At 44.6% G+C, this 24,266-nt stretch overlaps 2 protein-coding genes across 5 annotated transcripts in view; one reads left to right on the top strand and one right to left on the bottom strand.

Annotated features, from left to right (window-relative positions):
* The window catches only part of LOC124193190, a 42,581-nt gene extending 24,597 nt beyond the window's left edge, over positions 1-17,984 (bottom strand). Inside the window, exon 1 of the mRNA XM_046586892.1 lies at positions 17,121-17,984. The gene's annotated coding sequence lies outside the window, so the exon portion shown is untranslated. The remainder of the gene's footprint in view (positions 1-17,120) is intronic.
* LOC124193191 (PDZ domain-containing protein 8-like) lies at positions 271-24,236 on the top strand. Of its 4 annotated transcripts, none has more exons than XM_046586896.1 (16): positions 271-327; positions 20,161-20,407; positions 20,565-20,792; positions 20,871-21,063; positions 21,132-21,220; positions 21,317-21,385; positions 21,464-21,680; positions 21,782-21,909; positions 21,998-22,246; positions 22,317-22,353; positions 22,417-22,538; positions 22,623-22,978; positions 23,049-23,316; positions 23,385-23,555; positions 23,631-23,819; positions 23,891-24,236. In XM_046586896.1, the coding sequence occupies exons 2-16, from the start codon at positions 20,213-20,215 to the stop codon at positions 24,122-24,124; spliced, it is 2,745 nt and encodes a 914-aa protein (XP_046442852.1). In that variant the 5' UTR covers positions 271-327; positions 20,161-20,212; the 3' UTR covers positions 24,125-24,236. The 4 variants fall into 4 exon arrangements, with proteins under 4 accessions (XP_046442852.1, XP_046442853.1, XP_046442850.1 ...); XM_046586897.1 differs by lacking the exon at positions 271-327 and adding an exon at positions 6,667-6,925 and having other exon boundaries at positions 22,420-22,538; XM_046586894.1 differs by lacking the exon at positions 271-327 and adding an exon at positions 6,668-6,925.
* The last annotated feature ends 30 nt before the right edge of the window (positions 24,237-24,266 follow it).

Below are 24,266 nucleotides of genomic sequence, written 5' to 3'. Positions count from 1 at the left end.
TTATAATGATGCATAAGTGCAGTGTGTTACACGGAAACCTTTAATTCTCCTGTTCATTAACAATGAGGGTGTACCCACCGTCTCATTTTCAACTTTTCCCTACTTGTTTGTTTTTTGTAAATATTTTTTGTAATAATTTTTTTTATTTTTTATTCAGGCCAACAGCATCCCGCTTGATTGGTGAAACTACTTTATGATGTACGGTTATAATGTCGGTTATGGATCTCTTCTCCCCTTTCTTTTCGTATCCGCCTGGAGAATTCAACTATTCTTTGGAGTTCGGATGGAGCACTTGTGGATGCCTGGCTGTATTTCCCAGGCATAAAGGTAGGACAAATTTATCTCTGTCCTTCCTTTTTGACTCTTCGGTGGCGTAGATCATCCTGACATAGTACGGAGTACGATTATTCCTGAGCTATGCCGTTGACTGGAATTGTTTTCTCGATTGATTCTGTCGATCCTCGATTCTGATTTTCTATTTGGTCAACTGTTTTGCTCGATTTCTCGATTGTGGCTTTTTTTTACTCAGTTAGGGTTCATTTAAAAACAAATTTGTGGAACTACTGAAGATCAGGCCTGTTTTTCTACCCCTCAACTTTGTCTTTGGTAAACAATCAAAAACACTTGAAGCAAAGTGCAACTAGACAATTTTGTGTCAAAGAGGCACCTGCCGCCAGGCATCTCCTCGTTTTTAATAACGTCTATATCATCAATGTACAAGATCTGCAAACTTAGATTGCGTCGAAGCCAGGAAAAGAGAAAAAAACCAAAAAAAAAACACAGAAGTCAAGCGGGTCGCAGTCACGGAGTCGAAAATGTTTTAGACTTTATTTTTTCTTGATGACAAGATACTGGGGACTTGTGCTGTTGGTTCTGCTCATTCGAGTGGATTGGATGATCAAGAACTTCCACGACGTCGCTCTTAATCAACAAATAATTTATCCGTTCACAATTTTTTGCCTTTCAAATGTTGGGCCGTCAGCAATCAGCAGCCGGTTGACGTTGTTCTTAACTTGTGCGACGCCAAGTCAAACGAAACAGAGCGTTCAGTGTTTCCCTCAATCGAACAGCCTTTTCATATGTAAAACGCATTCGAGTTCATTCTGTATAACAACTTTACCTGAGATGTACCTGCAGGACATCGTTTTTGACGAACCGGCATCACAGCCCAAAGTGGAAGTTGAACTTCCATTTTCGTGTGGGTTAAATCGTTCGCTTTTGCTTCAACTTTGCACCCGTCATCTTCTTCTTCTTTTTGATTTGTTGCCTAATAAGTATTGGTAGGGCTCGAGGAACTTTTGAAAATGAAAAGTTAGAACTCTAGATTTTCTCCTCTGTAAAACATAAGATAATCGTGACCAAGCTGCACCACTTGACGTCGAAAAATAGCGAAAAAACTTTTCGCTAAACGGCCGAAGCCTTTACACTTTTCCCACCTCTATAAATTGTACAGGCCAGCTCTTATACAACAGCGGCCAGGCCTCTTTTTTTTTCCTGTCGGAATTTATTTTCTGTCTTGCGAGTATCTCCGTGTCGGATTCATGGCGTGTGAGAAGTTGTTGAATAAGACACGACGGGGAAAATCGATCAAAAAGCTCACGGTATACAACATCCAACTATACATGGGCTGGCCCGAAAAAAAGTTGTTAGTTTTTTTCTTTCTCTCCTTCCGCGCAAAACCATCTTCTTTTTGGGGAGAAAAGCCGCGCTCTCTAAGATTGATGACGTGAAAAACCCAATATAAAAAAGGGGATCGAGAAACGGACTGAATCACGGCAGCAGCGGCCGTCGCAAGGCGTTCCCGCGGAACTTCATAGAAGAAGAATGACACATCGGGGACTTTTCGTGTGTATCTTCTAAATGTAATACGGCGACGAACCGAACCAAAGGAGAAGACGACGACGACGACCAAAATCCGATCCAGCAACGTCCACGTAGATGTGAGCTGGACGGAAGGGAAGAAAGAAAAATTAATGAAATTCAGGAAGTCGACGGTGTCGGTCACGTCCCGTCAAAGCAAAAGGCGACGATCGATCCTCTATTTTTTTCCCTTTTGATTTCTTCTTGTCGCAGGATTTGGTCGCGGGATGGTCAGCATACAGCAATCGGACGGCCGCTGGGATGGCCGTATGTAATACTCTACATGTATATATATATGTAGAGAGAGATTTGCAATCAGTTTGACTTGTATGGATGTGTCGTGATGCGTGTGCTGGATGTTGCCGGCCGTGTCCGGAACAGAATGGAAATGAGACGGTGACATGCACACACACACTGGGCCGGCGAGGTCACCCTGGGCGTGGAAGAATGCGAATAATCCCCATCACATGCGACTGTGATCATCTTTTGATTGCCGAGAGCTTCTCCCGTATAAAAAAGGAAATGTCGCGCGTCCATTTTGTCATTTTTCTTTTTAAAATAGGCATGTCGTTTCTTTTCTCTCTCGGCACAGTTTTATTTTTTAGCTCCGATCCACACACGCCTCGATTCTTTTAACTCGACCCGATTCCGTTCCGAACGAAATCCATCCGCAAAACGGCAATATCGATTGCCTTCTGGTAAATAGATGCGCCGTACTTTATTTTATTATCGCTTTTATTTTGCTGAATCTCCGAGAAGATGTTTTTTTTTTCTTTTTGCCTGGCCAGCACAATATGGGGGAAAATCTAGGTCACGCTTTTATCACGACGATGTGACGGATTAACAAAAAGAAAGGTCATCGACCTCCTCGGCTGCTTTATTACTTTGACGTTTTGTGGTCGCCACTGATGGTGTGCAATTTGCAGGCGACATCTAATAACGGACGTTGTCCTCTCTGCGCGATCTTTTCGTTTTATTTCTTCCGTCCCAGAGTCATTCAGATCACGATGGTCATCACGCAACACCAGCTCATCCGCAGTACTCGAAAATGTCTCGAAATCCGAGCCCGGAATCGCGGTAGTATAAGTCTGGCTGTGTAGGATTTTCACTGGCATCCGACATGATATCAAAAGAGAATCTCTTTTTAAGGAGTGAGAGATGAGACGAACTGCTGGACGTTATTATATACACAACAATCTGGCGACGATGAGAGAAAAGGCTCTGCCAACCATAAAATGCCAACGAGTCATAGATAGCACAAAGGGAGGGTGGAGAGAGGGGAAAATATTAGGAAGAATGTGCGCCCGTCGTTTCAAACGGAATAATACGACAAGAGTGCGGAACGCGGAATGGGCGGGTCGTAAAGGACGGCGACGATATGGAATTTCTTCATTTTTCATCATAAAACGTCGATTGAAATCGAAAAAGAAAAAAAGAAGTTCCGATCTGCGCCTTTGCTTATTCCTCCAACTGCAATGTAATAAAGCCGTGCGGACTCAATTGAAACAAATCAATTGCGTTCCCTGTGAGCTTTTAGATCGATTCATCAATTGGAACTAGGCAACAAAAAAGGGAAAGAATTGCAAACAGAAAATTTTCCTCCCTAAGTTCCTTTTCTTTTTATTCCTGCCGAAGACAATAATGCGAAGATGGCGCAATCAATTCAAAGACTTGACAACCTCCTCGACGATTTGTCTCTGCGTCTCTGATCTCGGGATTCCGATGGATTTACTCCGAATGGCACCCGCCAAGAGTCGTCAACCGTTTTCTACCCATTTTTTTTTTTGTTTTCCTTTTTCGCTGCTGGCAGATTGCGTGAGTGTTCTGCTCTCTGCCGCTGCGCTAAACAATCTGCATTTTTTTTCTCCTCCCGAACGGCGCGGTCGTTCAGTTCTATCGACTTCTATTGTCCGCCGTCATCATCCGTCTGTCTCCGCTCAATTATTCATTTGTGATTGGTTTTCTTTTTGAAAGAAAGAAAAGAAATTGGTGCTGCTCCCTTTCTTTTTTCTTTCTTTTTCTTTTTTTTTTTTTTTTTTTAATTCCGCTAGCGTATCAATCAGTAAGGAAAAAAAAACGAAACGCTCGTCATCGATCCCGGTCATCGTCAAATAGAAATCGATGGCCGTCACTCAATTCAATCAAGAATTTGCGGAAATATAACCGACTGACTGGTTCTTCTTCTTCTTTTTGCTTGAATACTTGTTTGTGTGCCCGAAGCTGCTGCTGCTATATTTAGTGCCACGTGCAAAGTCCATCAAGTTCATTTGATTTTTTTTTTCTTTTAAATCCCGCTCGGCAACCCTTTGGAAAGTTGAAATCACTGCCGGCCATCGGGTAAATGTCAGGGAAGGGCCTGCAGGCGAAATGCCGTTTCTCCATTTTGCGGATTTTGCGGATCAACTGGAAAAGGGATAACGGAGGAAGTGGAAAGGGTTGCTGGATGTTTGGTCAAGGATCTATCGAGAGACGGACACACATCAAGCGTAGGCCAGTAAAAGGTTATAAAGCCAAGGGCAGCGGGGCGATGAGTGTGTGTGTGGGCCTTGCGAGATATATTACTTGTCCAGGCCAATGCGTAAACAATAGCAAAAAAGGTTTTATGAATTATACAAGAGGACCGGCAGTAAATATGGCCGGTGGCCTGGCCGAGACCACGCCCAAGCAAACGAGTTTTCCCCCCTGCATCCGCTATTGTATAAAGGCAGCGATGCCTTTATTTTCCCAGCTGCCAGGAGATAGAGGACAAGGCTTGATGCCCCTCTGGCTGTTCTTTTAGATAAGTCATTTAATGACCGGGAGCAGGAGACGGACAGACGCCGAGCCCGCGACATCAAACGTCTGGGCGCAACGGCAAACAATCAGTCGCCGCACAGGGCCAGCACAAAGCCCGTCATCATTTCATCCTGCTGTGTGATTACCTGTCCTCTAGACTCGGCGCTCTTGTTTTCCCATCCGGCCCAGCTTCTCTCCTCTCTCTCCCCGCCTCCCTTCAATCGGCAATCAGCAAAGTGACCCCGGCCGCAATTGACGTAACAGTCATCCCAGCGGCGAAACGGGCAAATAAAAAAAGGAGAGAAAAGAAAGAAAAAATAAAACCAGCCCAAATGGAAAAGAAAAAGGTCCTGACCTAATGTCACGTTGGCGGAGTAGAGGCAAACACAAGACATATTGAATAGCTTCCCTGAAGAGGAAGAAGACGCCCATGAAAGGATATAAGGCCTCCGGAATGTCAAGGAGGAAAACAACGAGGGCGGAAGAAGAGCGAAAAAGGAGAAGAAGAAGAAGAAGAGTAGAATGGAAACCCCTCGGAATTGCAATCGACAAACAGTTGAAGTAGAAAATAAGGACACGCAACAATTTGAAAAAAGAAAATGAACAAAACGAAATAAGAACACGGCCTGAAAATTTCCCCTTTTTTTTATTTTTATTTTTCTTCCGGAAAAAAACAAAATGTTAAACGGATAATAAGTGATCGCTGATGCGGAAAAAAAAAAAGAATTCGCTGGAGTGACTGGGAAATGTCATCGGTTATACACATGCTCGTAGATCTATGACGAAATGGACATGGGTAACAAGGAAAAGCAAGTGCATTGGTTCCGCCTCCGCGTCGATTTTACTCTTTTGTTTTCTGCTGATTGCCAAAATGTTTAGAAAAAGGGGCGGGGGAACGAGTTCGATCGAGTGAGAAATACTTGCAGCGCCATTTGCGTCACGATTGTTCAATTGAAAGCGACAAATAAAAGACAGAGAAAAGGATCAAGACCTTTTCTTTTCTTAGATGAGATCTCATCTGTACATCGGAGCTGCTTGCAGAAAGAAAGGAGATAGCTGGCCGACTTTTGTCCAGACAGATAGATGGATTGATGGAACTTGGCAAGTTTTGCAGTTGGCTAAGTCCGGCTGTCCGCGCCCATGAACACCATAGACAACACACACACACTCGACTGTGCGTTGTTGTTATTATATGGTGGAGAGCGGGGGGTAAAAAGTGGAGGATCAAGTAAAAGAATAAGAACTGGGCTGAGCTGGAGGGGCCGGAGCTCCATGATGGATATATTACATGCACTCAGATGTTGATGTTGTAGCCGCAGGTTTTTTTTCTTCTGCTTTATAGTATATTATTTATTTGTTTCGGTGTTTGTTGTGTGTTTTTATTCTGGTGTGCGGTCAGATGGATGATGGGAATGGACATCGGATCTTAGCTCGGAACTGGACGACGGGAGTTTTACGTCATCACGGCGGGGAAGAACCGGAATGGGAAACGCTACCCCAAAAAAAGTATTTGGAATAAAAAGAGGTCTACTAGAGAGCTCGTTCTTCTTTTTTTTGATGAAAAGATGAAGAAGAAGAAGAAAAGGACAAAATAGGAGAGGCCGAAGAAGAAAAGACCTCGAGGGGGGGGGGGATGCCCGAAACAAATTTGTCCGGCGTCACACAGGAAGGAAGCGAAGAGTCGTCACAAACAAACTGGGCTGCTGGACACATTCTCAACGCTAGTAAATCCATAGAGAAGAAGGAGAAGGGGGGAAAAAAACAGAGAGACGCACAAGAAAACAAAGTCATTCAGCTTAACGAGATCGTTACACGCACTCAGCCGAGGAAAAGAACGACAAAAATCGTCCGTCTTGTATTTTATATTCTTTGCGACTGTTTTCTTTTTTGTTTTTTAAATTGTTTTGGCCGGTCGACGACAGTAATCGACATCTACTAACGTAATTGACCTATTTGTGACCTTATCCATCTGACGACTGGCCAACGTTATGAAGGGGAAAATAAAATACGTTCGTCGTTCGTGTGGTGAAATCTTTTTCCGACATCGAATGGGCCGGGCATTTGTGAAACAATTGTTAAACCATCGGCAAGCCACACAAGAGGAGCTCACAAAAGCTTCTCTCTCGGCTTCTCTCGGCAGTAAGAAAAATCGAAAAGGATTTCCCATTGAACGACGACGACGTGTGTGTAGAATAAAGAAAAGAATCCCTTGAAAGAGAGAGAAAAAAAACCTTCGTCTTTTCTTATATTCCGGCCTATAGGAAAATTACGCACCTCCTCTTTTTCACTGGTAAGCGAACAACAAAAATATTTTCATTATGTCTGATTTTTTTCACTATAAAAGGGTGGCAACAAGAAAAGGTTTTTTGATTTGATTTGGCTTCCATCCTTTTTGTTACCCCTCTTCCCAGCACCGAAAATTAGCGCTAGAAGAAATGTGATGAGTTAACCTTTAAGAATTTTGGTGTTTCTTTTTTCTTTCTTGTTGTTGTAAGATTGCATTGAACTTTGATGTTTCGCCCCTTTTCATACTTGCACTATAGGCGCATTTTTCTTTCAATTGGTTGGAATATAACCCCGACACATTTCCGTTGGAAATCAATCAGCCACCTCCCACTCGCAACTGCTTTCCTCTCTCTCACTCTCTCCAGTGTGTCCAGTGGGACCGCGATTTTGCATTTAGGATTCTCTGGATAAACCCAATAATAATAGGAGAGCAAGTCTTGAGGGGGGGGGGGGGACCACCTATATCTCACTAGTACTTGCTTCTCTTGGTCGGTCGTCGAGTGTTGTGATGAAATGTGTGTGTGTGGGAGGGGGGGGGGAACGAACGTATAGTAAAGAGCCAAGTTGAATCATCAGTTAAGCCATGCACACACATGAATGCTGTCGGGAGAAACTTGCTATCGCAAGTCATCAGGTCCATTCTCCACTCTCTATAGACAAGAGAGCCAAGGAAATAATCGAGCTCTTTTCTGTTTTTCTTTCTTTTTTGTTTGAAAATTGAAATAGGGAATAATGCGAATGATTTTGATCGTCCAAGAAAAGTTATTTATGCGATTCTCTCTCCCCGCTGGGCGAATATGCGAAGTGCTTAAATAATAGAACACACGCAGCCAGCAGCCAGCACATGTCGGACGAACATTAATACATTAAGGGACCCGTTGGACCATTAATGGAAGCAGCTTCGTGTGCTAGAAAGTCTATAGAGGTCCGACGCCCGCCCGCCTAGTTGGATGGCTAACTGTTTGGACTCTCTTGGATGAAAGTTGTGCACAGCAGTGGCGCCAGCCACCTTTTGACCGTCGAAGAGAGAGTCCAATCCGGGCACACGACTAGATATTGAGAGTGGAGGGAGGTGGGGGGCACCAGAGAAGTTTTGCAGGGTCCATTGATCGAAAACGGCCCCGACAAATCTCCGCCACTGCGGTGCGCCGAGCGTTACATATTATTCAACCCAAAGTCGATAGCTGATAGTCTGAGGAAACACCCAAGTTTACCTCCCACTTGGACGCTTCTCTCATCTCTTGTGCGCTGTTGCTCTAGCTACGTCTATATTATATTCGTTAGGGTTTCGTAGTCAAGAAGCAGTTCGACGTCGTTTCATAATTCGACGCCTTGGGTGGGTGCGACGTGGGCGGCTAATATAAACGATAGATCGCGCCCAACTTGCCAAATAATTTATGCTACCTAGTATGCAGCCAGCGCCTTGCTTGGCTTCGATGATTACTCGGGACCGCATACATCTATTCCAACTTTTGAATAAGAAACAAGTGTCGGCCCCCCCCCCCTTTTTTTTCTTTTTGTGTGTTAACCTATTCCGGGAAATGTGGCTCCCCCTGGCTGTCGTTTGACTCTGGCTGGAAGCGCTAACGAGCTTTAGACGGGACGTGAGGATAAGCAATTCAAGAAAGAAAAGAAAAGAAAACTGGACTCAAAACTAGTAGACTAACGTAGAGCGAGGATCATTTGGGCGACTGCAGAGTCAAAACACTAGACGGCGGACGGAGGAGCTATATCGGATTTATGGGGCGACTATTATAAATCATCCGCCAGCTATGCGCTTCCATATTCCGCAGGGAATGGCTGCTGCATGATGCGATGCAGGCAGGGCTGGGATCCGTCATCGAAATGACGGCGGACCAATTAGAAAGAGACAAATTCCAAGACACGGAATAATATAAACATGAATAATATTTGTCGGCTACCCTAAATTTATGAGCCGGATTATGTCTATATAGAATATGTATGTACACACAGAGAGAAAACCGACACACGAATATGAGCAATTGTCAGGTTCAAGGATGGAATTATCGACGACGGCCGCCATTTTACAAGCGCGGGATATTTTCGGGCGAAGGTGTCGTTCGCATAACGGACAGCGCTCACGCAATGGTTTCCCAGGGTTTCTCCAAGTCTGTTTTTTTTTGGGTGGGGGCTGGTTCTGTGTGAGCTATAGTACACAGCTCCTTTTTGTTCCAATTTTATTTCACGAAACCCGTAACAAGATGAAGGGATTATTTGTTGGACAAAAAAAAAAGGCAACAACGTGCGTAGCAACAAGATTGTTTTGCCATCCTGCGGTAATATACTTACAACCACTTTCTCATTTCTTTTTTTATTTTTACTTTTTTTGATCGTTCGTTTTTTCCACCAAAAAGTCAAATTTTCCCGCGTTTCCCCGAAAAAGAGAGCACAGACGTCAATTCTCCCATTTACTTAAAACCTATTTATTCTTTAAACTGGATTACATTTTTTCTTTTTTTGCTTGGCAACCGTAGTGCCTCGGCGTAAGTAATTGAATAATTCATGCGCATACCTGTCTCTTAAAAATTTCAGCTACGATTCCCCTTATTCCGACATGCAAAAAAAAAGCCATTGCAACACGTGAGAGACTGTGTGGTCCTCTCCTTGGGAACAACAACATCGATCCATCCCAGCTGCAGTGTGGTGACGCTGGGATCCTTCAATTCTTTTTTTTTCTTTTGAAATCTTTTCTTTCCTCCCTCAACGGTTTGCATATGGAATTTTTCTTTTTTGCCTGTCTGCCTCTTTTGAAGCTGATGGCCAACCATCAAGAAAGCTGTTACATCTATTTATTCAGTCTCAGGCTACTAGAGGAGTACCGTATGACGTTGTATTATATACAGAGGCGCACAAGTATCTGAATTCAGGTCGAATGGATATTTAGCTGAACCTTCATCCGTCATATAAAAGAGAAGATAGACACCGAGCTGAGCTCAATAGACTTTGACAATACCAGGCGGCACAGGAATGTACTGTACATAATAATCTATGTGTATATACTCTGTGTAGTACGAGCACTCGCTCGCTTCTTCTTTTTCCTTGTGATGTTTGTTTGTCGGAAATATGTAAGAACCAACGCAAGGAGAAAGAAGAAAAAAAGGCCGAGTGCGCCGGAGTTTGAAGCTCTTTTTTCAGTTCAAATAGCGCGCCGTTTTTCGTCTTTTTCCTTTTTCAAGTAATCCTTGGTTATAACTCCTTTGCCGAACTGCACGAGCGGAACATATAATATCTTACCTTCCGCTCGCCATGTATAGTCTATACTTACACGGATAATATTCCCAGTCACTTTTCATATGTATGCCTGTACTAGGTACGGTACCGGTATTGCATTTCCATCATTGGAAAGGATTACTTTTTCTTTTCTTTCTTTTTTCTGTCTGTGCCCTTTGGCTTTCCCCTGACGTACGTAGTGCAGATGGTTAGGAATTCATCGACAAAAAAACCTCTTGAAAAAAACACTTAAATCCGTCCACCCCCTCATGTGTGTATGCGTTTCTTCTTCTTATTTGAACACACAACTTGAAAATAAGACTTGGTGGGGAGGGATTGAAGGGCTCCCAACTCTGCTGTTGACTCGGGTGTACTTTTTCGACCCTTTTTTTTCCCTTGTTACTCTTTTCCAACTTTTAATGGTCAGCAGCAGTCGACATTGATTATTCTGCCGCCGAATTGATTTGTATTAGATTTCTTCTGAGCTGCGTAGTAGAGAGGAGAGGATTCTACTCCTCATTGAACCGCTCCAGGATATTCCATGTCGACTTTGTATACGTCCGGTTCCGATTGATTACACGCCGTCACGTCTGAGTGTCACACGGCGACCAACTCCTTCACGTGTGTCGCAGTTCCAGTGAAACTCGGGTCGATCCTCTCCTACCCCCGTATCCGAATGAGTGGATGAAAATCCCAGGAAAAATGGGGGAAAAAAAGGGGGAAAAAGATCTAGGGTCGGATAGTGAAGAGCCGCAGGATTGGATCGAGAGAAAACGAGAGTGAATGGCAGTGGGGGGAAAAGGGTCTAGCATAGATCACCATCTGCGAGGCAGAGTAAGTTCCGGCCGGATCTAAACAGGAGCTCATTCGCAGATGCGGCATCATCATCACCGCAGAGAGAAGAAGAGCGTCACGCTCCGTGATACCCCCAGGTCCCGTCTAATAAGCAAAGAAGGTCGAGAGAGAGAGAGAGAGAGAGGATTTTCCCCATTTGGTAATCGATCCATCTGAGTGATCCCCTTTTTTCGCTCCTGGCCCTGCCCCCCGACCCTCGACTATTGCTAATCTCTTCTTCTTCTTCTTCTTCTCTGAGCTTTTTGGAGGTAGGAAGAACAGAGAAAGATGGAGACAATCCCAACGAGTGCAACCCACCCAGAATAAAAGAGAGCTGAACCCCTTCGGTTACTTATTGCCCACCCACACACACACAGCACACAGGGGCGGGCGACCGCGTTGTTGCAGCTGTTCAGGTCGCGGGAAAAAGAAAGAAAAAAAAATCCCGAACGACGGCCTCCTCTTTGCCCTCTCGTGAAATCATTCTGTCGCCCGTTTTTCATCATTACAACGGCCGCCGCCTAGGGGGGGGGGGGACTCTTGTGCGTTTTTAACCGCACCGATTGCAATTGGACGGGTGCGCATTGGTTCAAGTCTAATAACGATAAGACGCAATACGAAATAAAGAAAAAGTTCTTGCTCACAGTAGAAATTGGGAAGGCGTTAAAACCCCCTCACGATTTTTCATTGGGGGGTATCTATAAGTCTTCCTTTTTGGCCATCATCATCCAGTAGTTGTTGTTGTTGTTGGGACCATCCTTTCCTGCCGCCCTTAACTTGAATATAGCTGCACAGCTGTATAGCACGCGCGATTTATTCCATCTAGAGTACATATATGGACTCCATCGTTCTCTCTTCTCCTTTTTTTTCTTCTTCTTCTTCTTCCGGTGCCAGGACACTATACATATTATAAAAGGCAGCCGTATCGGGGTCTAGTCGTCGATCGATTCTTTTCAAGTCACCTCTTTTTTCCTCCCCCCTCTACCCCATCCCCCCATTTTTTTTTTGTTAGCTTGGATAGAGTTCTTTTTACACCACCCATCATCCCCCCGCTATGTATGGCGCCGGTGTCTGAATGTCTAAAACCGTTGCCGTGTGCCGTAGTATATAACAAAACAAACGCGTTGACGGACCATTGGGGGGAACTCTCTTCTAGGGACTCATCCGCCCGCCCTGCACGATTCCGCCGTCACGGAGATATAAAGTATGTATGTTTTAAGATATGCGCTTAGTTAGGAGCCACTGCGCTGCGAAAAAAGTTGTTGTACATGCAAATGTCGATCACGGGTCACTTTTCCGGGATTTATGAAAATTGCACGGACAAGTTCTTTGCCCATGCACGTGGACTGTAGGTGTACGTACGTTCCGGCAGCAAAAATAAGTCAAGTAGGATTGATGGATACAATTCCGGGCGTGGAGGCGCTTATAGCAATCAAAGAGGAAAAAGGAAACGGGGTCACACGAAATTGCGATTGCGAAAAAAAAGGGTGAATGGCAGCCATTTGCCATTTGAGATTTCGGCGGCGAGTTGTGCGGAGCGCAGCAGTTGCTGCTGCTGGATTTCTGAAATGCGGAATACGTTTTCACGAACGGCCTGAGAACGCGCCGCCTGTGTGGAACGTGACAAATTTAAAAGTCAACCCGCGGTCCACCGTCTTTCCCTTTTCTTCTTCTTTCTTTTTTCTTTTTTGAAAAAAAGCTTCAACTTTTTTGCTTTTTGCTTCTTTGATGGTTGAGAAATTGAATTGAATTCACACTTGAGCCGTGATTATCATTCCAGCCGTTACCAACCGGGCCACAGCGCTCTACACCCCAACAGCGGTGTAGAGAGTAGGTAATATCTCTTTGGAGTAGTGCTGATATGCAAACGAAATCAATATGGCCGGCTCGAATCGAGAATAGGTCGGCCAGGCAGAGAGAGAGAGAGAGCTGTGTATAGGATCTACCATTTTCTACATGTGTGAGCGTGATATAAGGCCATCCCTCTCTCTCTCTCTCTCCCGCTGCTACGTACAAAGGACGATAGATGAGCAAAGTCTCGGAAGAGTTGCAAAGCAATAAGGAGCCCATCTATACCCGCCCACACGTTGCCCATATTATTATTATGGCCCATTTCATTTGTGCATGTATTACAGAGCTATAGGGGATGCATCTACATCCCTAATACGTATAAATCGCATCTTTTTTTTTTGAGGCTTAATAAAAGGATAGACAGATATAAACATATTAATAATAACCAGTTCGGTATATTGGCTGTATACACACGCCAGCAACCATCGAGGCGGGTGGGGGATTTTCAGCGGAGGAGAGGAGGAAGGAGGTTTTTCAGGGGTTTTTCTATTGTGCATCCAACTCGAATAGAATAGAATTTCTTGTTTAGATAGATATAGTAGACGCCTTATATTCCGGGATATACACTCAGGGTCGTGATGCCGCCTAGTTGGCTCTGTCTGGGGCTATAGGTTATTGCCCAGGCTCGACTGTAAATAGTGTGCTATATAGCTGAGCTGTGCTCTTGTGTGTGTGGAAGCTGATTTCAAATGCGGAATATATAAATCTACAACAATAACACAACGAATAGAGAGAGAGAGAGAGACGGAATTTTCAATGCGTCAAAATTGCGGAGCCACATACACAACACACATACACACACACACGAGTTGCCCGACTGACGCCTATGGCCTGTGTGTATGCGCTCTGGTGTGTTCCGGTCCTGCACGCTGCAAAGCGTAACAATCCGTTGTAAGCGCCTTCGAATTATTCCGATCACGAGGGGCCTCCGTCAAGCTCAGCCTGGGATTTTTTTTCCCCAACCTTTTCTTTTTTATTATTTTATTATTTTTTGTTGAGAAAAAATAAACACGCTCATCGTCGGGAATTTATTTTAGTCGAAAAGTTGAAAAAGGGAAGAAATCAACATTTATTATTATTATTCGCCAGGCTTTGATTCTTATGGGTGTGCCTGATATAGCTGGCTGTGCTTAAATACACGACGAGGGGATGTGTGGGATTGTTGTTGAAATAGCTCGCAAATACACAAGCCCAAATAACATTGATATAAGGGGAGCGTTTACCGTACCGACATGGAAGGCGCAACGTTTTTTTTCTTTTTTAGTCGGGAGGAGATTTTTGTGCTGGTTGAGCTGCACTTGTCAGGAACACGCCAAAGGGGATGCGGATGAGTCTTCAACTCGTCCGGAGAATGGGAGGCAAAAGAAAACATTTCAAAACGCATCTCAAAGGAATTGGTGGGGGGAATCATAAGGGAATCAAAAAGAGCAGCTAGAAAATAGAAGCGTTTTCTGACTATGTACCAAATCATTCCGCCCCATCTTTTATTGGTCTAATAGCCAACCCTCTCCTCCTCCTCAAGCAATGACGTTCGTGTGCAATGTTTACATTTATCGAGCCCAGTCGAGCACAAAAGTTGTTTTATTTTGTTTTGTTTCCGAAGAAAGAAAAAAGAGCAAGTCGAGTTAAGCTGCGCCTATAGGAATCAGGGTTTTTGCACTAATCATTTCTATTCCACGGTTGCGTGTATGGGCCCGGATTGACTGGCTTTAATGAATATTGACGCACACAATGAGAGATCCTCTCTGTTTGAGGCTTCCGTCTTAGCGAGAAGACCGGCGGACTTTAGCGGCGCAGTTTGGTTTGCCCTGATTCCTTTAAATTCTGTATAGTTTTGTAGGTTCCAACTTTTTCGGCTAGAAAATAAAGTTGCCTCATAGTATCCAGGGCTACCCGGAGCAAAAGTTGAGTCGCCAGTGTTTTGTGTCTACAGCAGAAAAAGCCTTGCATACATCAGTTATTCTATGCTCTCAAATAATTCAGTTTGATCCCCTCCAAAGGCAAAAGAAAAATCCAAGAATCTAATTAAGGTGGATATTTCCAATTAGTAGCAAGTCGAATGACAGACCTCCAGGACTTGTTCAGCAGTTTTAGATATTCCCGAACATGCTACTCTTTTTTTGATTTTCCCCCTTCTGAAAATTGAACTAACAATTTCAACAAAAACGGGGAAGAAAAGAACTATGTTGATTTCCATTTTTCCGATTTCTTGAGTTCCTTCTCTCGTTGCCGTGGCGACCATCGACACACACACACACAGCACACAGCGACCGATCGAATAGAGCCAAGTTGTTTCTTGATTGCTGATGAGTGTCGAATATAAATACTGATGTGCGAGAGAGAGAGAGAGTCTGAAAAAAGGAAGTCCCGGTGATATTTTCGCGCAGCTGGCGCTCTTATTGTTGTCTGACGTGGCGTTCTCAATTTGCAGTCGTCGGATTCGTTGCCGGGCGCAACTGGCCTAATACATGTCGGCCCGTTTTTATGTATTATACACTCTGTGTGTATAGTACATCTAGAGCCTCGTTGACAACGAGTCGGACAACTAAATCCGCCAAGAGGGAGAGAGATAGTCGCATAAAAGTGGAGCGAAGCGGGGCAAATCCGAGTGATAACATCATCAAATATCAGTTTGTCTCCTATTGCTGCTGCCTACGTAGTATATGGTGTACAACCACACACAACAGCAGTAGCGCAGAGCGGGTATAACCGCAGGAGAAGAAGAAGCAAGGGGCGCCGGGACATTCTTCAAACTGTCACGAGAGTCCGCAATAACTAAATAACGCCCTTATGGATCGCCCGCAGGTCTCTCTCTTTCTCTCCCGGATAACCGAAACCGGTACAGCGGGAAATAGGTGCTGCTCACGGCAGGTCTCGCATAGATTCGCTCGACAAGTGTAAACGTTGCGCAAGTCCGCCGTGAACGTCCTCTCTCTGGCTGCGCTATATATAATGTCATATTTGCGACTGTTGACTTATAATGTAATCGGGTTATTTGAGCCCGCTAAAGTCTCGTCCCGAGCCAAACTTAAAGTCAACCAAACCTCCCCATCAAACAACCGACCGACCGACCAAACTGGATTGACTGTCTGTTTATAATGGCGAGTTCGGGAAGGGGAGGGGGGGGGGAGTCAAAGGAGAAAACAGGAGTTGGGTTTGGCCACTCAACTTACAATCTGGGTGTGGATTTATATATGGTGACTGTCGGTTGGGTCCGAAAAAACAAAACAAACGAAACACCACACAGCGAAAAGGTCTGCAAGAATCAAAATGAAAGGGTCTCCCAGCTAGCAGCTATAGCTCAGACTGTGTTTGTGCATATAAGGTCATAATAATAGGGAAAAGATGGCGCAAGGTGGACACGCGACGCCAGGGTTTATAATCTGTCGTCGACGAAAGAGAAACTAGTAACCGAGGTACATGCTGCTGGTGGAGTGGGGCTGAGGCACGACGTCACGGCCGACGGTGTCGCTCCGTGTCACGGTAGCCCCTCCGCATATATTGGACGTCTGTGTCTGCGCAGTCTAGTGTATTAAGAGATGGCCGAGTGGATAACGTACGTATCTCTCTATATACTCCTACGCACTGCTTGAAATGCTGTGTACACAGCCCATATACGACTAGATGTAGTCGTATAAGACTTTACCAGCACACACACATACATATACCAAAGTTAATAACGCCTACAAGGAAGGCAAGAAGAAAATACACGGAGAACTCGGAAAGTGCCGTGGGTCCCGGTGGGAACGGGCCGGGAGTCAGCTGGTTGGCCTACGACACCCCGGAATAATGTATGGAATAACGCTGGCTGAAACATCGATTTATACATGTTGTAGCCCTGGCTGGATATTATAGATACGCATCATCGGCTAGGATCCACCAAGAAAGATCCGTATATAGTCTAGTGTATTACGCCACACTGTGTGCAGATAAAACACTGGAGCTACTAAAAAAGAGGAAAAGAAAGAAAACGACTTTTTTTTTGTTTTTTATTAGTATCCTATTTTTTGTTTAAGGAGGGTCTAGACGAAGGGAAATAACGTTTCATTTCATCTGCGCCAACCGGATGATGCGCATTATTGAATCAAAAAGAAACAGACTTCCTCTATACTACTAGCTGCTGCTCTATGCAGTCGGAGTCTGTTGAACATTTGATCAGCCAGCGGTTTCCGACATTTTCTCTCTCTTTTTCTTCTTCTTCCCAGATGGAAGGGGAAAAGAATTACGGCGTTTTTCGAAACTATATTGAAGAAAGAAAGAGAATAAAGGGGGTTCTTCCTTACCTGCTTCTGTTCGGAGGAGGCGGTCGAGAGGCAACACGAAAAATTCGTGGCGTAAGGGGGGATGCACTTCAAGATGATGTTAGCGGTTGGGTTGTCCTTTTTTTTCACTCTCTCTCTCTCTGCTTCTTCGTTCTTTTTTTTTTTCTTTTGACGTCGAGACCCTATAGAGAACGGCTTAGGACGTGTGACACTTGAGAGACGTCGGTGAAGATGGAGAAGTTTTGAAGACAGGTCCTTCAGTCACTGGAATTCTATACAAGACCCGCCATTCTCTTTCACTCTGCTCCGTCGTGTAACTTTTGGCCGTAGGAGAAAAGAAAGAAACAATTTTTTTTTTCTTTTGTCGTCTCTTATTATGGGAAGCCAATCCCGCATTTGAATGTTGGGAGGAATATTGAATAACGTGTCAGTTAATCAGTCCGGGAATGGCGAAATCGACGGCGGCATTGAGCGGTGAGGGTGAACCGACCCCAAACTAACCAGTTTCTCTTTGGGGCGCTTTAATGATTTGATGCTATTCGGGTTTTGTCGTGGCACATGGAAACGTGCCTGATGGCATCTGCGATCCGTCCATCCGAACACTCAGACACTCACTCATTCACGCACGGATTCGGTGACGGGTGGGGGGTTATTGTACGGGTTGCGCGAGAGAGGAAAAAGAACAGAAGCGCACGTAACCGAATCGCAATGATGGTGTAGTAGTAGTAGATATAGTAGACTAGTAGACTAGTAGTAGTGTCAGCGCGGACGTAATCGGCGACGCGAACGTGTTGACGTAACGATGGCCGAGAAGGGACTGCTGCTGTTGTGTGCGGGATCAACCCGATCCTGTTTGCCGTCTGGCCCGCATTCCCGCATACACACAAATCAAAACTCCCCCACCCACCCCACACACACACCACCAGTCTTGTGTGCAAATTGCGTGTGTGTTTCCCTACTCAGGAATTCGTGACTGTCGACACCATCTAGCGAGTTGGACCGCTCCTATTCACGGGGAGATTAGACTAGAAAAAAATGAAATAGCCCAGCCAGGGGTCGGGAAGTGCGGGACGTGAGGGATCTCTTTTGGGACCAATCTCCACCTGAGCCGACACCCTTCATTACCGAGTCTCTTTCATCTCTTCATTTCAACTGGCCCAAAATATTTAGGCTCCTCAACAGTAGGCAGCCGCCGAGATAGTCTATATAGCGCATCCGCCTGGATGTCGTCACAGAGAAGAAGAAAAAGAGAAAAACATCACATAGAAGAAGAACAATCCAATTACCGCAGCAGCAGAGCAGGGAGTCTAATGTGGATGCCGCTCGTTTTTAGAAGTACACCCCTATCATGATTAAGTAGGACAAGAATTATCTTTCGTCCGTATCCGCTACAGTTGGGGTTCTAGATCATCACAAAACAAATGCGGGGAAGCTGTTGTCGCTATTGCCGGTCTTATAGTTAACTGCCCACACAAACCCATATGGACGTATATAGGAGTAGTATACATACAGTACGTTCGTGCACTATATACACGGATGTTTTTTGACGATGTTTCTTTCTTTCTCCCCCCTTTTCGTCCGCAGATAACCGGCCGAGAGAGAAAGAAAGGGACGTCTTTAAATAAAAGAATCCAGTAAATAATAATAAGCGGAAAAAAGGGGTTGACAGAGAGAAGCTGCTGCACAGCAACCGGCTCGAGGAGGTCTGCGTGACTCGGAACTTTTTTTTTTTTTTCATTTCTAGAAAAAGGATGGATGAGAAAAACACACGAATTCAGAGAGAGAGAGAGAAACTGGTCGGTTTGCACGCGCGCCGGATTCGTCGGGTTTTCTAACGACAAAAGTGGACGACTCTTGGGCTGGGCTCTCTTGTTTACAGGGAATTATTTGTTAGGGTCGACTATCGAACGTTCGAACTCTTGTTCTCTCATATTCAAGTGCCCTCCCCGAGACTACTGCCAGAGGCTGGGTCCTGATCAGCGAATCAGAAATTATCGATGGGTGTCGCTCAAGACTTGGTGATGGCAGTCGTGTTTGTCAATTTTTAAACAAGTCAATGACTTTATCAGCCGGGGAAATCGTCAGCCGTTCCCAACGCTTCAGCACACTCACGCAGGAGCTCCTTGATGGTGGTGATGGTGACATGTCCTAGATGTTATATTCTATTCGGCCGAAAGAAAGAAAAATAATCCAGGCGGAATCGATTGGCGGTTTTTTCAGTTGGTGGTGGGAAACAGACGACATAATAAAACAAACAAACGAACCTGAAACAGTTTCACTTTCATGGCCTTCCGCATTTTTACCATTGGGCAATTAAATGTCGGCGCTCTCTGACTGATGCGCGTCCTCGCTCCTATTATGTCCCGCAATCTCCCGTTCGGCAAAAAAGAAATCTCCCAAAAATTGCTCCAACAGAGACAGAGCACAGTCCAGACACAATATCTACTGACAATTGACTTTGCATGTCTCGATATTTCTCTTTTTATATGTCGTCTAGATTTAAAATTCCAATTTGTTTCCTACATCACTTTCCCCCTGAAAATTTCGGGTCGCGTTTAAGAATGTTGACGTTTCTTTTATAAACGCCTGGCGACGGAATTGAAATAGCAATAGTATAAAAAGGGTTGCAGACCCGCCCTTTAATTAGGTATGCAGTCTACAAGAAGAAAAAAAATAGGACGTAAGAAATTCTTTGGTGAGTCTTTTATAAATCCTCCTCCGCACGATGCTGGCGAAGAGAGAGAGAAAGAGAAAGGATCGATGCTGATGCGCAACATGACGTCAACAGATTCCCGCCTCGCGGGAATTTCGACTCCCTCGCAGACTTGTTTTTATTTTTCGTTTTTTTTTCTCCCCGTCTGTTTTTTTTTTCTTTTCTTTTTGGACTGGCTGTTTTCTCTTGAACTAGCAGCATCGAATAATGCGGACAGACAACGTTGTCAACGCCAATCTGCACAGTACATGTCTCCCATGTCGTTGTCGATTTGTTTTTGTTTTCTGTCTTTCGAGTTTCTTTCAATCCTCAATGATTTCTTTTGTTTTTGCTCCATTTCCAATGCAGACTTTATTGATCGGGAAGACGACAAGGAGGGGGATTCGGTCCTGTATCTATCATGTTTCTCTGGTTGATTTTGACCGGCCTGATTTGCTTTCTATTGGGAATCGTTTTGACATTGGCCGTCGGCCAGCGGGACCTTCTCTGTTGGATCATGCCGGCGGATGACGACAAGTTGCTTCCTCAAGTGAACCCGGAGAGCACAACTCCGCTGGTGACCAGTGACCAGCCCATTTCCTTTGAATTGCCCGAGGTAAAATACCCCATCGGATTTTTTAACTATTTATGGAATTGTATTGTCGTAAAACAAAAAATCGAATCTCTAGCTGCCCCTCGTGGGTCAGTCAAAAGGTTGTTGTATATGGATTGTCTTATATTGTGTATACATTTGATTTTAATAATGCATTAAGGGATTGGCCGGAAAGCTGACCGCAGAGAAGATTCCAGCTGCCGAAATGGACAAAACTCAGAAGGATGAAACTTTACTGGCCGTCAATCTCTTGTTGCAGTTCTTCTTCCGGGAAGCCCAAAACAACGGACTGGTCCGTCGATTTCTCATCCATCGGATCAATAAAGAGATGCAGGAAGGGGTCGCCAAAGGAGGCGCGACTGTTAACAAAATTATCAAAGGATTGAAGGTATCGACAGTTCTCTGCCTATTTCTCCCTTGACATTTATCCAACAAATCAACCCCAACTTTATTTGTTGCTGGGCAGATTTACGACATTGAAATGGGGACAAAGGCTCCATCCATCGGCGGTTTTGAAGTCAACAGTCTCGTCCTCGACGAGGACCAAAAATTGATCGAATCGATCGATCTGATAATTCACCTTGAATACAGCGGTGGATTCGCTATGGGAATCGACGTGGCCTTGCCTTATGGAAAAACGGCATTCCTGGCAGCTAAGCGTAAACTCTTTTAACATTCAACCACTTTGATTATCTCGCGTGACTATAATTACCGTTTTAATTGTTAGTGTGTCTGCTGAAAGGAGATCTCCGTTTGAAATTCTCCCGGCTGCCGTATTCTCATTGGACGATCGCTTTCAGTCCACCACCTATTCTGGTTAGTCAAGTTAATTATTTTTTTGAAAGATTCATCGCTCTCCTCTTGCAGAATTCAAAAACATTTGCTTCATTGATTTCGTGATTATCCCATCAGGATATGCCCATCAGTTCCCGACTTCAAGGACAGTCTTATGACGCCGTCACCGATCTGCTGGCTTCTTTAGTGCGTAAAAATAGAACAAGGAAAGTGTCGTTAAATTGGAAGGGATGTTGATCATTCTTTATGTTTGGCTCAATCTAGATTACAAGTTGGATTCAGAAGCAACACTGTCTTCCTAACTCTAAAATGTTGACTCATCCGCTCTTTCCTGATCCTGATCGTTACCTTCTGAAACCGACTCCGGCGCCGACGTCAACGCCAACTCGTCGAGGGAGACTCCAAGTAACCGTCTCCGATGTCTCTCGACTTGATCCTTCCCTGATCCAGGCTGAAGGCCTCTTTTGCATCTTAGCTCTCGGTGGGTGAACGTTATCAATCACTTGTGAAATTTTCGACATCAGGAATATATAAGATTTTCCAACGTAAAGCTCAATGTTCTTGTGATTGTGCGCGGGGCAGATAGTTGTCCGTGGATTGATTTCGCTCCGTCGGAGGCAGTGGGACACGTGCTCTTGGATGTTCGCATGATTCGCAAGCGAGATAGACCGCTGGGATTCGTCTTTCACGGTTTGCCTACAAATGCAACGGTATAGTGATTGGACTGGACGGGTCATCTCATCAGTTACGGAAACCGGACCCATCATTTATTTTGATTTGCCTTGCCGTTCCGTTTAGTCCGATTATTCGGCCATCGACGAAATCATTGTCGATCTGGTGGGAAACCATCCGGCTGGAGTGGTGGTGGTGAGCACCGAGCCGGGTTCGGCGGCGGACGAGGCCGGATTCAGAGCGGGAGACGTTATCCTGGAAGTGGACGGTTTACCCGTCAATTCGGTTAGGCAAGTCTTACGAGCCATTACTACCGCCGAGGCTAAGTATGTCATCATCCGGATCGATCGCTTTATTCCGGCCGTCAAGTCAAAGGTATTTCCCGTCACTTATTCCAATTAGCCTATTGTAATCCGGTTTTTTGAATAATTTCTTCTTTCAACAGGTTGAGGCGGACGACGCCAAAAATGTCATTAAAACTGGTATGATGAATAATGAATTTTAATATGCTTTAGTAACTAATTTGTTTGTGTCGATTTTAATAGAAGGAGCCGAACAGCGCACTCTGTATCCTCTTCCGGATGATGTCATTGCAATTCATCGAGAGACGATCGGCCGGATGGTCGGCTTAGAAATGAAAAGAACTGAAACTCACCCAATGAGTAAAGTATGAATCTAATTTTGAAATCATTTTAGGCAGTAAATTCAATCCAATTTTTAAAAATTGGACCTGACATTTATTTATTGATAGATTGTCCATTTAGGCGATACTATGGATTTTCATGTGTCGCCAGGCCAGAGATTCCTCAACTTGTCGATTTGGTTGACGGGCGTTCGAGGCGAAGAATTCGCTACAACTGACAACAGTGCGGCAAGTGTCAGTATTCAGCCGCCAAAGTTCAGTTTGAGCAGGCTCTTTAAAATGAAAAAGGATCTGCCGGCTCCGCCCAGCCAAGACTCGGAAATTGAAGAGCCGTTGAAAGAGGTCCGACTGGGATATGTCAATGTCAGCCTGGCTGAAATTGCAGCCGATTGTCATCTCAACACTCAAGGCCATCATGTCTCGACCTATCAAATCTATCCAGCTGACCCCAAAGCATCAATCGGGTAATATTATTCAAACGCGAGTCTGGCAACTGATTGTCCAATTTATCTTCTCTCCTTTTGTATTGTGCAGTCAGAAACATTCGTTAAAGGACCAAGATGGATTCGACCCTCGCCTGTGCTATGGCGATATCGTCCTTTCCTTCGTTTACCAGCCCGACGAGGAAATCAAGGAATCCCAGGAGACTGTTCCCTCGGAAGAAACCTCACCCGAACGATCCGAGTCTTCCGAACGCCATCGCTCGCAAGTCGACGTCGTGATTTATGAACTGAAACGGCCGCACGATTGGACGCTGCGACGGTTCGGCCAGCTCCAAAACTGCGACATTTGTCAATCGAAGGTTAGCACAATAGATCTGCGATAAATATTGCGAATAAAACAAACATCACATTTTGTGGCATTTCACAGATATGGTTGGGCGAGGGCCTTTATTGCCCAAGGTGCGGCTTAATCATTCACAAGAAATGCTTCAAGCGCATCATCAAAGAGGATAGGAAATGGTGTAGCGTCAACCAATCCATCGCCAAGATCGATGACTATTACATTTCTAACGTTCCCATTCCGGTCGAAGGCGTTAAGGTAGATATTATATCGGTTAAATTGTTGTTCTTCACAAAAGCGAGTGACACATGACAATTGAATGAATCGTCACAGTCGGATCTAGAAGGCAATCCCTTTCAAGTGGACGAAGAAAACGAAGAAACGAACGAGCTGGAGTCGGTTCTTGAACGGTTGCAAGCGCGTGATCATAACGAATCCCTAGTGCGGATGGCCAAGGATTCCGGCCGAAAGCTGTGGAACCATTTAGATGTAGAGAAGCGGCGCAATAAAATCTCTTCAATGGTAAAACAAATTCTACGTCAAATGAAAAAAGTAAGTGGATTATTCCCAAAATATTTTTCTCGTCATATTAGCTGAGTAAAATTGAAGATGCCGTCAAAGCTGAAACTATCCGGCGTTATGAGTTGGCAGCCGAATGGGAGAGAGCGAATTCGAATACGTGTGCCGACAGCGGGATTGGCGATAGCAAATGGATTGAAGTGGAGCTGGCGGCATCTGAGAAGAAACGTCAGGCCTTGGTCCTTCTTGAACTCTATTTCAATGTCGGCTGGCATGACGTAGAAGATGCGCTAGAGCAAAACGATTAATTGATTATCTTATCAATTAGTTGCGATTTGATTTTTTAAATGGTCGAATAATAATCAAGATATTTTCAGTCTAATACTGCAAAATGTGAAACAAGTGTCCCTTGTTTAGAAAGTCAATTTCATTCGTTTGTGAAAAAAGAAT

This window comes from Daphnia pulex, chromosome 4 (genome assembly GCF_021134715.1).
Source record: "Daphnia pulex isolate KAP4 chromosome 4, ASM2113471v1".
Classification (NCBI taxonomy): domain Eukaryota; kingdom Metazoa; phylum Arthropoda; class Branchiopoda; order Diplostraca; family Daphniidae; genus Daphnia; species Daphnia pulex.
This window is presented reverse-complemented; position numbering and strand designations above follow the sequence as displayed.

What these genes read in the sequence shown, in the direction of transcription:
- LOC124193191 (XM_046586896.1), top strand. Translation starts at nt 20,213, where the DNA reads ATGTTTCTCTGGTTGATTTTGACCGGCCTGATTTGCTTTCTATTGGGA. An exon ending in AAATTATCAAAGGATTGAAG is followed by an intron (nt 20,793 to 20,870) that starts GTATCGACAGTT and finishes GTTGCTGGGCAG; the next exon opens with ATTTACGACATTGAAATGGG. An exon ending in GTTTGCCTACAAATGCAACG is followed by an intron (nt 21,910 to 21,997) that starts GTATAGTGATTG and finishes CGTTCCGTTTAG; the next exon opens with TCCGATTATTCGGCCATCGA.